This window comes from Brienomyrus brachyistius, unplaced genomic scaffold (assembly GCF_023856365.1).
Source record: "Brienomyrus brachyistius isolate T26 unplaced genomic scaffold, BBRACH_0.4 scaffold212, whole genome shotgun sequence".
NCBI lineage: Eukaryota > Metazoa > Chordata > Actinopteri > Osteoglossiformes > Mormyridae > Brienomyrus > Brienomyrus brachyistius.
Window position 1 is genome coordinate 100,324 of NW_026042487.1, and position 14,336 is coordinate 114,659.

Sequence of the window (14,336 nt, forward strand, 5' to 3'; positions counted from 1 at the left end):
TGACCTATATTGGTGGTATTAGCTTACTCCTTAGCACTATTTCGCTTAAATAATAGGTTATTTTTCCCATATTGGAACACAAGTGTCTCATGAAAATGTGAAGTACAACTGAACGAGTCGGTGAACAAATCAGTACGAATATTTGGAGGTGAACTGAATCAAACCACCCGTGTCCCAAAAATGAGAAGAGTAATTTCGGTCATCCTTAATGTAAGGGTAGCCCTCACAGTCGTTATATTTAACCGTCTGAAGACCGGGGAGCTGTGTCAACCAAAATGTGTGGGCAGGCACCATTTCAAATCCACACATGACATAAATTAACCAGTAAATACATCTCATAGAAGTACAACTATTTACAGATGGCGTACCGTACTAGTATCTGGGCAGTCTGTTTGACAACAGACTGAACTTTTATTTTAACACAGAAATGATCCGCAAGAAAAATCAGCAACGTCTTTCCTGCCTGTTTAAAGCAGAAGGTTCTAAGTGGATAAAACTATTCTGACTTTGCTTTATAAATCCTACATTGAGTCCATCCTGACTTTTTCTGTAATCTGCTGTGACGGAAATCTGAGTCAAGACTAAAGCTGCGCTCGCCCAAATTAACACACGTGCCCGACAAAGCAGGCCTCGTAGACCTGCATAGCAGACGTGTCCTGAAAAAGCCCATCGTGCCAGTCAGCGCTCGCCCTCTTCGCTCCGGGTCTCAGTCACTACCTGCCGATTCCCACTTCAGATTTCCTGCCGTTAAGACCGACAGGTTCAGACACTCCTTTGCCTCCAGTGCCATTTCTCTGCTGAATTCGGATCAGGGAGGGAGACAGTTTGGGTTGGTTTACCGTGGGATTTATGTTTCATGTGGTCACGGATGTGTCTCGTGGTCCGTATGATTCGACTTAACTTTACTGTTAATATTTCCAGCAGTAACTTGGCGGATTATGCTGGTGTCATTTTAGAACATCATTTTTTTTCTTGGGCCTTTCATCATTACATTAATAGTATGATTGGTATGTTGCATACGATTGCTTTCTTTTGCATTTTTTATTTTAATGAGAGCTGTTATGAGGTCGGGGACACTGTCGCTTCTCAGGTTGTTGTGTTCAGTTCCCTTTGTCCCTTGTTTTTACATTCTTTTATGTTTGTTTTTGTTGCCTTGCTACAAAAAAAACAATTGGCCTCTGGGGACAATAAAGTAGAAAGTTGAAGTTACCCTCCGGAGATTTTACCTAGTCAGTCCAAATCCCCCACCCCCCTGGGTGATGGGCCCGCAATTTAATGTCAACTACGTAGCAAAAGTAACACGTAGTAAAAGTGTTTGTCAACGCTACAGCGATGCTGGCGAGCAGACAGTAAGATGTTATTTTTGGTTTTGGGTCTTAATAGCTTTCATAGTAAATAGCAAAGATATGCACACTGACTGAACATAAATGGACTGAGATAGCAGGCCAAATACCAAGAAATGCAACTAAATTCCTTGATCCTTGATCGAGTTGCCCTATGGGACATCCTGAGATTTCACGAGATTCCCCAGTAGAATCTGGATGCCATGGCCGTCCTGTACACTGGTACGGTAAGTGCTCTGTCAGAATGGAGGGAGAACCTCTGCGTTCTTACCAGTAGATGCTGGGGTTCACCAGTGGTGTGTTCTTGTTCCTGCTCTGTAAAATGCTTGTGTTGATCAGGGTCATGGGTTCCAGCGGCTGTGGGGCATCCGTTGGTGAATAAAGTTTTACTGATCTTGACTTTGCCGATGATACTGTGATCTTCGTGGAGTGAATGGAGGCTCTGATAGGGGCTCTTGAGAGACTGAGAGAGGAGTCTGAGTGTCTGGGATTGCGAGTCTCCTGGATAAAGACCAAGATCCAGGGGCTGGTTGCACAAAACAGCTTAAGTTAAAATTTTCCTTGAAGTCCGAGTTAAGGTCTCCTTAAAATAATGTCGGTTGCAAAAAAAACATTTAAGTCTCCTCCTCAAGGTTTCCTTAAAATATTGTGTTAAGTATTTTCGTTTTTCCTCCTTATCTTGGTCTTATACTTAAGGAATCCCTCAATGGTTGCACAATAGACCTCAGCGAAAATGAACACATCCCAAAAAGAGTGTTCCGTGACCAGGAAAATCCCTTAGATACGGTTATTGATGAGCAATTGATTTTGCTGTATGAATTTGACCGGCAGTGAATTTGACACAGGAGTTGCCAACGTCAGTATTAATGACCGCTACAAAAGTTGGAACGAATCTTCATAAATGCTTTTGTAAAGTTATGTCGGCTGTCATGAAGGGTTTATGATGGTGCAATGTAGCCTTATTAAGAAAGTAAATTCTTACCGGTAAAATTCACTTACATAATGCGACTGAAAGCTAAAAGAGACGTAAAATGATGAGTTAAAATAATTAGTAAATCCAAACAGAATTTATTTAAATCTTTAAAGCAGCAATTGAACTTGCGTTTTCAAGTTCACACAACTGACGCAATCACCCTCAGCTAGGTCGCCTAGGTGAGGGGGTCTGATGTGTGAAAGACCCCAAACACCCCATTACCAGGTCACATGACTCATGATCTGCCCTAGCCCAGTGGTTTCCAATCTGATCCGTAAAGGGCCGGTGTGTATGTGGGTTTTCCTTGCAACTCCCTAATTAGATTACTAATTAAAGGACTGATTGGCTGAAGAGTCCTCACACCTGGGATTGAACAGCTGACCTAAAGGTTATCCTAAAAACCTGCAGACACACCGGCCCTTTAAGGATAAGACTGGCCACCCCTGACCTAGTCCAATCTCAGTAGCAGTATCACTGTGAAAAATCAGTGATCACTTTACTGAGAACAGAAGCAATTGAGCCGAAATAACTTGTCTGGTTACTCGGCTTTTCACTGAATCAGTGATTCCTTCCAAGAATCCCACACCTGCACGCTTTAAGTATTGTGGAATGTGCTGGTGGATCCAGTTTACCTGGTTCACGATAACGGAGAAGCCTGGCGATTTCCAGGTATTCTTCCTTATGATGTTTCAGAAGCATCTGTAAGTGCCTCATTAGATGCATCGTATTAAACGCCGTTCTGCTACCACCTGTTGAAACTCTTCGATCCGCGGAAAATGAAATAAATCGGCACGCCAGTTTGCCAGCTTCGTCCAAATACGGTTTGTCCTATACCTGGTGAAGAGTGACGAAAATACATTTTAACTTGCAAAAATACATTCACGGCGGGCTTTGTTTCCTCAAAGTTTTGGCCTTGAATGTGTCATTAGGCTGTAAATTTCATTATGGAGTAGTATGCGACAAAAAAAAAATGTATTCTTGTCTAATGCTGTTTTACTACTCTTGACATGGCCACAGTTATTATGGAAAAAAATACAAATTATGTCATAACTTATTTTGATGACAATTATAAACAAAACACTATCGACAACAGTGCAAATCTCCGTATCTCGGAAAACGGTGGCTTTTGCAATCGATGATCAATTTTATTCCCACTGGCACAGCTACAAATGAGTGCAGGTGCTGCAGTATTTACATTTATGCAAATCGGGGGTTAGTTTACCGCAGCCTTCCTAATGCTCCTTAGAAAATTCTATTCTATAAGTTCTATAAGCTTCGAAAAACTCACCCGGCTCAAATTAGCACAGTAAGCTTGTTATTCTTCCTAAGCAAATGGAAGTTGGCCATAGGAGCAAGTTCATCAACGAGATTCAATTGTTTTACGCAGTTCGATCACTGTCGTATTTTCACAGCTTGTATGTGATTTTTATTTCTTTGTTTCTACCACACCACTACAGCAGGCTTTACCATTTTGGTTCTCTGTGTTACCTTCATCACATCATTTAACTTCATATTCCAAAGGTAAGGTATACCAACCCTCATCTTTGTTTTGGGGCTAAAAGCATCACGATCACCAAAAGTGACATTTTCTGACAATCTCAGTATTTACCAGATTTTGTTCCATCCGATTAACGGAACGGAACGGAATGCAATAAATACAATTTTGACTGTGATACCTACTTCGATTTGGGTAGACCTAGTTTATATTAATATACTTTGTCATAGATGTTTTATTTTTTTTACTTTAAATTAAGATGGCACCGCAAGTTTGGAATCGCAAAATTATTATCATTTAAAATCACATTTAAAGCTTGTGGTATAGTTCATTAGCAGTTTTTGCGCTTGCTTGTTGTCAGACCCCTGGGGCCTGTACTACGAAGTGGGGTTACTGGCTTATGTTCCCACAGTCCGGTCATTGATGCTGTTAATTAAAAATCCGTCTCCCGGATCCTGATTCTCCGGAATTCCTCCTGCTCGCGAAGAGATTCAGGATATACGGGGTTTAATCGAGAGGAACGACAAGGCAAGGTACATACTGTTCACAGCGTCAATGACCGGACTGGGAAAAGCAGACTTGAACCCGGAATTAAATACACAGGACTAAATGAAAATGACAGGAAACTGCTGATGACAAGCGGGATTCCACACGAGGTTACCGAGGGGGCGTGGCACACGGGAGGAGCGGACGAGCGGGGCGTGACATCTGGAGATGCAGAAGAATAACATGGCGCTTGGGTGCTGATCTTTTTCTTTCAGCGATGTGGAAACAGCATATGCGAACCTCCACAGAACTGTGAAGTGTGTCAGCACCTCATGGAACAGCACGGGCTTCAAGTAAGTGCAGATGTGGCTGGCTAGCCTGATTGGCGTCCTTTTCCTCAGCCTGAACACTAACATTTCGCGGCTACACTTGTGATTAACCTGAGATCGGTACATTCTTGTTGCAGTTCAGGCCTACGACCAACAAGGGGCACTGGTGTAGCGATTGGTTGTTGAAAGATTTCAGTAACAAATCCTAGGAGATGAGGAAGCAAAGAGAAGTACTACTCACAAAAGAAAGTGGGTCTAAATGTGCTGTCTCTGTTAGATTCCGGGTGGTTAGCACAGTGGTTAGCACTGTTGCCTCACACCTCTGGGACATGTGTGCGGAGTTTGCATGTTCTCCCCATGTCGTCGTGGGGTTTCCTCAGGGTACTCCGGTTTCCTCCCACAGTCCAAAAACTGAGGCTAATTGGAGTTGCTAAATTGCCCGTAGGTGTGCATGTGTGAGTGAATGGTGTGTGAGTGCGCCCTGCGATGGGCTGGCCCCCCATCCTGGGTTGTTCCCTGCCTCGTGCCCATTGCTTCCGGGATGGGCTCCGGACCCCCCGCGACCCAATAGGATAAGCGGTTTGGATAATGGATGGATGGATGGACATTAGAGAGTCTTACAAAAAAAATGAGCACAATCTGTAAACGTAGGCCTAATTATAGCCTTTGAAAAACTTGAAAATAAGATCTAATAAATGAAACAGCTAAGGGGTACATTCTAATAATTTTGATGCATCAGTAATATTCAGTTATTTCTTTGCTTTTTTCCTTTGGAAAAAAAAATCAGTAATTTGTAGTACAGTTACTACTTTTATGAGGTGGTATTACTGCATTTACATCCATGAATAAAAAACGTCCCTAAACTAAATAACGTATTTCTCAGAAATTAAATTCTAATCCTCCCACGATTCAAAATGTAATATAATTGTCACTAAACTGAGGGAGAGACAAAGATTTTTGATTCAAGCCAGTCACTGATGTCGCTTTATTCTGTTCTCTCACCTGCATGCGTTTGCAGAACAGGCAGAAACACGCGTCTCTTCTTGAGGCTGAATGACTTCATCTGGAGGTACATTCCTTCCAGTTTACCGCTGCCTTACGGCACGGAGCACAGTCGTACGTGCCGCGTCCCTTTCGTCAAATTCACGCCGGTTTGAAGGAAGACTCATAATGCCTTCCCCGTTCAGTCCTATTACCTTTTTAATCGAAAATCTCGTTCCTCGAGCTGTATTTGAATACATCTCTGACGCGTGGAGTTACGTTATCCGTGTCTGATCCGCACCATGGTGTTGGAGGAACACAAGTTAAAGATTACGTATCAATGCTCTATGATATATATTCACAATGCACCATTATCTGCACTCCCCCAGAGGACACGCTGAAGATGATTTTGAGCGCCATGTCGAGCTTTGACATGCCTGAAAATTCAAACAGGTAAGTCCTACCAAGCGTAACCTGAGACTCACTGCTCAGTAGTTAACTGGCTAATCCCCTGATTTGACATTAGCAGCGGTCCTGGTACTGTTACCTGTGTTCAGTGGCGCAAAAATGGGGTATGCAGTATATGCGGTGCATATGGGGGCGCCAAAACAAGAGCAGGACAGGACAAAAAAAAATTCATTGACATCTACGTTTTAAAACGTTTAAGAAACGTAAGGCTTAGCCACTGGCAGTAGATGTTACGAGCAGCGATGTTATTTGTTGCGACGGGCACCGTCTCCGTTACTTTCCTCACTGCTTGGGGGGGGGGGACGCTGCTGAGCGTCTATTTAGTAGTAGCCAGAGCGGTAGCAGCCTGTCGCTCATTGACGTGGTGGGGCGTCTACTTGCGGCAGGATGGAGAGAGCAAAAAAGTTATCGGGTGCTCAAGGCAGAAAGAGAAAAAAAGAAAAGGGGAAGGTATGCGGGGGGATGCGCCAAAAATGTTGATGCGGGTGAAAGACAGCAACAGGTATGAACTGTGATGGAAACAAATGTCACTTGTGTGTGAGCTTGTGCCCAGCGTCAGGGATTAGGCTATGAGCGTCACAGAAAACTCGGCCATATGGTGCTGCTGCTGGCTATAGCTTACTTGGGTTAGGCAAGCAGAAACTGCATTGCGATTTCTTGCTGATGCACACAGGCTATAGGCAAGGATTAAGAAGCCGTTTGTCAAATTGATTAAAGTGTGGTGCGTGCATCGTGAATGAAACGTGTCGTTAACGTCGCTCGGACTAGCAGCTGATCGTGTAATCAGCGTTCATGGATAGCTGGCTAACACATAGCTGACAGAAAGTCGTATGGAAGTGATACGACTGTATTCTGTTCTGACCATAATACAAACTCAGCTAACTGATTTGTTATGATTACTGGTAAGACTGCATCAGATAGACGTGTGATTCAAGTGCAATATGTATGCAGAGTCATTAAGCTGGTTGTTTACTTTTTTCCTTTTTTATGGTGAAAAATGTGAAATCTGTTTAAATAAATTTCAGTAAGTAAACTGTAAAATGGGCATGTTTTTTATATCTTTTTTTTGGGGGGGGGGCACCAAAATAGTTGTTGCATACCCCTCAAAAAGTGAGTAGGTACGCCCCTGCCCCCCAAACTCCTGTTATCTCTGGGCCAGGGACAAAAAACCGACAGCTCGACCCCACTTGTGTGTGCTAATGCTATCTTACCCGAAATCCTGGCATTTCTAAACAGTGGCTAATTTTAGCGTCGTGTAATCAGCGTTCATGGATAGCTGGCTAACACATGGCTGACTGAAAGTCGGATGGAAGTGATACGACGAGTCACGACGACACCATGAACTAATGTACATTGCAACTAGGGCTATATATATATATATATATATTCAATATGTGAGTTTGTTTAAACATCACTAAGTGAACTGTATAACGGGCATTTTTTATACCTTCTTTTTGGAGGGGGGCGCCAAAATTGTTGTTGCATATCCCCCCAAATAATAAGTAGTTGCGCCCCTGCCTGTGTTTTAACATTACTGCACTGTGCATTAATCTTTGTACGGCTACACCTGGGTGAAAGCTTGTAATTACCAATCCATCCAGCTTTTAAACCACTATCAGGCACAGGGATACCAGTCCGTCGCAAGAAGCTCCATGTACTGGTACTGGTGTACTGGTGGTTTTATTCATTCTGAAAATGTTCTTATATACAGTCCAGTAAAATGGCCAGTAGGTTGACGGCAGGTATTCACTCTGCATTGTGGGGGGATATTGGACGGAGATTGAATGGATTTTTAATCTGTCCGCAGACTGGACTGCAGAAGCTGCGTAGTTGTTGGGAATGGGTATGGAATCAAGGGCACCTCCCTGGGGGACACCATCAACCACTATGATGTGGTGATCAGGTAAAAGAGAGAGCGAGTGTGTGTGTGTGTGTGTGTGTGTGTGTACGTACGCAGGGTCACGGTGGTCGGTCAACATCATGATCTGTCAGTTATACAACTCGTACATTGTTCTCTTAACAATTCAATGCTGCAAAACTACAAAACACTGTCAGAAAAGGTCCTTTTTCAATAGCTCACCTAAAAGATTTGACAAAGATATGTCAAAATATACTCCCAAAAAATGCTAAAGATTAATGCTAAAACAGCAACCAATACGTCATGGGAGAAAAGGAGGATGTGATATCGAATCATAGTCTCTCAACATTGTACCTACTCATGTTTAACGCAACCCTAACAGCTAGCAACGCTAACAAACCTTGGTTAACAACCATTTAAATTGTGAAAATGATGCATCTCTAAAAATCAAATCACTGCATATGTAGGCTATACACTACACCAGAAGATGGTGTATTTCAGTCATGATCGAGGTACGGCTCCCTTGTTCGGTATCTCTCTCTCTCTCTCGTTCAACGACTGGTTCATCCCTTCGGGTCTCTCGTTCAGAACTAAACTAGAGACTCTCAGTCCTTCGTTCTCTGTAGGCATATACTTTCAGTCCCAGGTTTAGTTTCCAGCCAATCATATTCTTCCTTACATCACGACCTTACATGTGTCACTGACTCTTACTGGCCAGAGTAAAATTTCAGAGGACAAGCGCAGAAGAATGAAAAGCACAAATCTTTGGAGGGAAGGGAGCGTGAGTGTGTAGTTTCTGTTCCCCGCGAATGAATCTTGGGGCAGGCTGAATTGAACCGTGCGATAAACGCTCTCCGCATCTTGCTGAAAAATCCTTCAGGCCTTAAACAATGAGGTGAAAGGCTGAGCAACTTTGTTGTATAATGAGCCACATTGATGGATATTAGCCCCTTGACAGAGCTCTTTGTCTGCTGTAGGACTCGTCCGTGTGGCTTCAAAGCTGCTGTGACAGAATGGGACTCTCACAGTCCCACACTGGATTATTTGTCCCTTTTACAGCTGAGACATTTTCCTAAAATGGTCCCCCTCATATCTGCTTTTTTTTTTTTCCCAGGATCAACGATGCTCCTGTGAGAGGCTTCGAGAAGGATGTAGGCAACAAGACCACCATGCGCTTCTTCTACCCCGAGTCGGCGTCCCAAAACCCCAGTGTTGACAACGAAGCAGACACCCTCATGGTGGTCATACCCTTCAAGCCAATGGACCTGATCTGGCTTAGGAACATCCTGTTTGACGAGAAGAGGGTACCCAGTATTTAATACACTGGGACAATGATGATGTAATCCTGATGTAATCCTTTTTGGCTGCTGGAGAGCCACTGACATGTCCATGTTTGGTTTTTCAGTCCAGGAAAGGCTTCTGGAAGTCTCCGCCTCTGATGTGGCTGGCTAACAGAAGTAATTTGCGTATCCTGGACCCCTTCTTCATGCGCAACACAGCCGCTCAGCTGCTCCGGGCCAGGTTCCGATCGAAGACGAAGGATGTAAGGGCGCCTCTTCAAGCTCCGTGACATTATTATTAGTTATTTCCCTGTCTTTCTAAGATTTCCGACTGTCTCCAGAAGTGCGTCCAGTGACGGACAAACGTGACCACTTCTCTCTTGAATGAAGAGAATTTACCCTCAAGCGTTACACCCAACACAAAAAGCCACTCAAAAACCAGATTTTTGTGGCCATATAATTAACCATTTTGGGTTCATAAGAAAGTAAAACTGAAATTCTCCTTCACAGGTTTTCAAATGTCTGACGTGAGCTAAAGCATTTATAGGTTGGGAAGATCTTAACAGTTTAAGTTGCTAATTGATAGGTTTGACAAAGCTGTAATTAACCTCCATTTCCATAAGCCCACTCCTCTGTGTAATCAATGCATTCAGCCTTATGTGTCTGGCACGAAAATAATCGCTTTAATTCAATGATTTGTTTTAATTACTACCTATACAGTACTGTGCAAAATTATTAGGCAGCCAAAGAAAATGTTTAAAGGAGCCGTTTCAAAACCTCTGCTGACGTCTCCATTATTTCCGGCCACCACACAATACATCCATATATTTTTTTTGACTAGACCACCAGCACACCTCGTATAGCTAATCGATATCTCATTGGCTTTTTAACTAATTAAGGTAATTAAATGTGTTGGTGGTTAAATTTAATAAATACATGGAATGGCTGAGGTTCTTCCGAGGAGAGGTCTGGGAACCAACGTGGTGTTCATCTAGCAATCCGTCGAGATATCAGTAACTTTTTGAAGAGCAGAAGAAATTTTTACTGATTATTATAGTGTAACTCTTAATTTGCATGTTAAAATGGGTATTTTTCGTTCTGAGCAGCTCTGCACTTGCCGGAAAAAAACCCAGATAAATAGCTTTAAACATTTCTTTAGACTGCCTCAGACATTACTGTGTCTTCTTAAAATACTAACGATATTTTCTTTAACTGTTTGAGGAGATCGGATATAAAGCATTGTGCAATTGTTATGCATTCAGTTTGAAGGGCTGTTGTTTCAGATGGAGGGTGATAAATTCTATGTCGTTTGCAAGGCTGGTGTGCGACACGTGTGCCGCATCTGCTGGTACATTCAGTCCTCCTTTTCTGTGCAGTTCTCTCTCCGGCCAACCACAGGGATTCTGGCGATCTACGTGGCCTTGAATTACTGCGACATGGTTCACGTCGCAGGGTTCGGCTATCCACCAATACAAAACCTGACGGCCCCAACCCACTACTTTGGAAAAACTGTTATGAAGTCTATGAAGGTGACACTTTCTTTCATGAAGACCAGGCATTTTATTTTATATATATATATATATATATTAGTGTAATATATATATTAGTGTTTCCCCTAGCTTTAGAGCTTTTTTTTTTTTGAGGGGGGGGGGGGGCACGGACAATTAATTTAACTGGTAAATGCGACGTTTTCCGATACGCGCTCTCTGTCCGCTGGTGGGAGTGTGCTCCCCTGTGCCGGTCGTGATACAGAGAGCAGAGTAGAATTGTAAACGCACGACCGTGTAGAGACAAAAATGACAAGCTGTTGTGTAAATAATTTAAATAACATAACTTGACCTTGACCTTCAAGGGGGAGTGGGAGGTGCCCCCCGTAATATAATGGTTGCGGAAACACTGAAATGGATTAGATTAGATTGGTGTGTGTATATATTGTATGTATATTTAAATATATAACTATCAAAATGAGCATGTGAATCTGTTTTTGGTGTAGTCAGTATTAGATATGTTTATCTCCACACTCCGTTCATCCATCTTGCGATAATGCGTGGTTTGTGACGTGTATTTTTCTTCCCCAGAATTCTGGTCATGACGTCTCCTACGAGGCAAAGGCTTTGAAGAGACTGGAAGACTCTGGTGCGATCGTATACCTTCATCCTCACTGATAGATGTGTCCCAGACTCCCACCACGGACTAGGAGACGTATAATATGATGATGCCTTTTATTGAATGTTTTTGAACATGTTTCTTGAATGAATTTTTTTTTGCTCCTTGCACGGATACGACGGCTGATGTATTGGGATGTGTATCCAATCATGCTCTGCTTTGAGACACACAAAGCGGGGGGGGGGGGGGGGAGGGGGGGCTCATGGACTTGGTTTTATTTCATTTATTAAACAGGTTGAAGCTTTATTCTATTCATCTAATGGCAGTTTAATTTCTTCTGGGCTACACTGGGATAAGCACAGGAATTCGACCGCCAGCACATGGCCGATTAGAGGTGCCGTTTGAGATTCTGAGCATATCATATCCCCCACCCAAACCAATCCAATTATGTTTCACATTTTTAGGGCTCATTTCACCTTTCTTGAGGGACCCTTCTATGATCCATGGAGCTATTTCCATTCCCAGCTTGCAATAATCTGCTGTTTCCTTCCTAGAAACTAAAAACAAAAAACTGTCATCCTACAGACATAAGCAGTTATTTAGCTGCCAAAGCTCCACAAATGGATTAAGCAACATAATCCGTCATTTGGACATGTGAGTGAAAACTGAGACAAGATTCGCACTAGATACAAAGCCGGCCCCCTGTTTACATAATCAGAGAAGAAAGTTTTCAGTGAAGCGCTACGAATTTCGTTGGTCGGTAGCCGGATACCAAGATAACGTAACGTTCGTAGCTGAACCCCGTCATTTACCTCTGCGTGGCTTTGTTCAGCCAAAATATCTTGTTCTTATATTATTCTTAATTTTTAAGCACTTAGGTATTCTATGCAATTAACTTAATAAAAAAATTGGAGCCCCTTAGGCAATGGTAATTAGTATTTCGTGCTCTCGAGTCACCAATTCGTGCTTTCGAGAGCATTGTTTAGTAACTCGAGCGCACAAATTACTATTAGATAGTTGTATAGTCGTATAGAGATATTTGTCTACCATGACACATAAGGAGTCCTCTACAAAGTTAGATGAAAATAATATCAAGTTTAGTCAATTTCTTGCATGAGTGCTGGGGTGTACTATGACGCGAGTCCTACATAACTCCTACACCGGAGTTAACGGGACAGCCGGGTTAACTAAACCTGCTTTCCGCAGTCGGCTTTAAATGGTGCTGCGATGGTGGTTGTGTAATCACTTGGTTCGGGATTGCTGGGAGTCTGCTCGTTCGCGTAAAAGGGGCGATATATGCATTGTAAACTAAGAATCCATCCATCCATTCATTTTCCAAACCGCTTATCCTACTGGGTCGCGGGGGGTCCGGAGCCTATCCCGGAAGCAATGGGCACAAGGCAGGGAACAACCCAGGACGGGGGGCCAGCCCATCGCAGGGCACACTCACACACCATTCACTCACGCATGCACTCCTATGGGCAATTTAGCAACTCCAATTAGCCTCAGCATGTTTTTGGACTGTGGGGGGAAACCGGAGTACCCGGAGGAAACCCCACGACGACATGGGGAGAACATGCAAACTCCACATACATGTAACCCAGGCGGAGACTCGAACCTGGATCCCAGAGGTGTGAGGCAACAGTGCTAATCACTGCACCTAAACTAAGAATCGTCCTTTGATATTTGTATAATGCCACCCCTCGGCTAATTTTATCGTCGGCACCCATTGCCGTGGCGGTCTGTATACAAGGCTTTGGTGTTAACCTCGTTAAGCCTGTAAACTCGCTTCGTGGTACGCCTCTCAGATCGAAAAGCCAGTGTCTACAGCTGACCGTAATGAACTTATTACTCGGTTAGGTTTCAGTGAAATTAACTGGGTGGACTCGGGTACATTGGCGTGGAATCTGATCTCTGTTCAAGAACAAAGTGTTGGCGTGGTGATATTAAGAATAAATAAAATAGCATATTATTTATACTTAATGTTAAGAATAAAAAAAAATTAAGTTGTGTTTCTATTATTGTTATTCGTATTATTATTAATAAAATTAAGAATAACCATTTAAAAAATAAGAAAATGCCATCATGTGCTACATTAATTGCCTGTTTCCTGGCATTTAGATGGCATGTATTTATGATTATGAATAGCTAGATAAACATATGGATATATTTCGAAGTAGACTGAAGTAAATGATTAGAATTTGTCTCACTGCGAGAATCACATGCGAAGCTTCCAGTTGCAGCCACAAGAGGGAAACGAAAGACAACCTAAGCTACAGGTATAGTCTCCAAGCAGGGGCGTGGCTGGAAATTTTGGGCCTCTTAACGTAATACTTAAGGAACCCCACCCAGTGTCCCCACAGTTAAATTTGCTGTGGGGCCGTTAGTACGATTTTACGTATTCAAGAGCCCCTGTAAAGTGCTGTCCCTGCCCCCACTTTTGCTTTATATTGAACGTTATACGTTAGAATGGAACGCATGAGAAAGTCAGAATGATTAATATAATTAAATTGACATCAAGTGTAAACATAAGCATCAACATAAACGTCAAAAAAATAAATGTAAACATATGACGGGGCGTGTCAGGAGTGAACAAATCGTAGCGAATGAATGAATGAAAAGAGTCATGATTTTCATCTCCCGTTCTAGCTGACTGTCTAACAGGGGATACACATATCCCATTAAGGGGGCGTCCCGTGCTGCGTGCTGTTCCCATGGCGACAAAATGGACGTTGTTGATGGCTCGCGCTGAAACTCGCTAGTCTCGGCGGATCTTCTTGCGCTGATGTTTGTCCTGTCTTCAGATCAAAAATAGCAGGGAATAGTTTAAAACTGGCAGACAGCGGGACGCGTTTACTCACTTTCTCAGAATACACACAGATGTGGAAACGGGACTGTATCTGAAAATACAGCTGTGGGAAAAAAGGACCACAGCAAAATATTTAGTTTCACTCATTTCTCAGTTTATGGCTATGCTTCTGTGTAAGATATACTTTGTTTTTGTAAACTCCAACCTG

The 14,336-nt window shown here is 42.9% G+C and overlaps 1 protein-coding gene across 4 annotated transcripts; it reads left to right on the plus strand.

The window, feature by feature from the left end:
* The first annotated feature begins 1,312 nt into the window (after positions 1-1,312).
* Positions 1,313-11,559, plus strand: LOC125728231 (CMP-N-acetylneuraminate-beta-galactosamide-alpha-2,3-sialyltransferase 4-like). 4 transcript variants are annotated; one of them, XM_049005272.1, is made up of 10 exons: positions 1,313-1,570; positions 3,777-3,837; positions 4,573-4,650; positions 5,645-5,742; positions 5,997-6,060; positions 7,883-7,978; positions 9,048-9,237; positions 9,339-9,476; positions 10,590-10,742; positions 11,292-11,559. In XM_049005272.1, exons 1-10 carry the CDS (start codon positions 1,498-1,500, stop codon positions 11,376-11,378), a joined length of 1,038 nt encoding a protein of 345 aa, XP_048861229.1. In that variant the 5' UTR covers positions 1,313-1,497; the 3' UTR covers positions 11,379-11,559. The 4 variants fall into 4 exon arrangements, with proteins under 4 accessions (XP_048861229.1, XP_048861228.1, XP_048861230.1 ...); XM_049005271.1 differs by having other exon boundaries at positions 1,314-1,570; positions 3,774-3,837; XM_049005273.1 differs by having other exon boundaries at positions 1,532-1,565; positions 3,774-3,837.
* The last annotated feature ends 2,777 nt before the right edge of the window (positions 11,560-14,336 follow it).

Bases quoted from the DNA above. Each gene is read 5' to 3' on its own strand.
- LOC125728231 (XM_049005271.1), top strand. From the start codon at position 1,498: ATGGGACATCCTGAGATTTCACGAGATTCCCCAGTAGAATCTGGATGC. The intron at 1,571-3,773 runs GTAAGTGCTCTG...ACACCACTACAG, and splicing joins CCGTCCTGTACACTGGTACG to CAGGCTTTACCATTTTGGTT. The intron at 5,743-5,996 runs GTACGTGCCGCG...GCACTCCCCCAG, and splicing joins TTACGGCACGGAGCACAGTC to AGGACACGCTGAAGATGATT.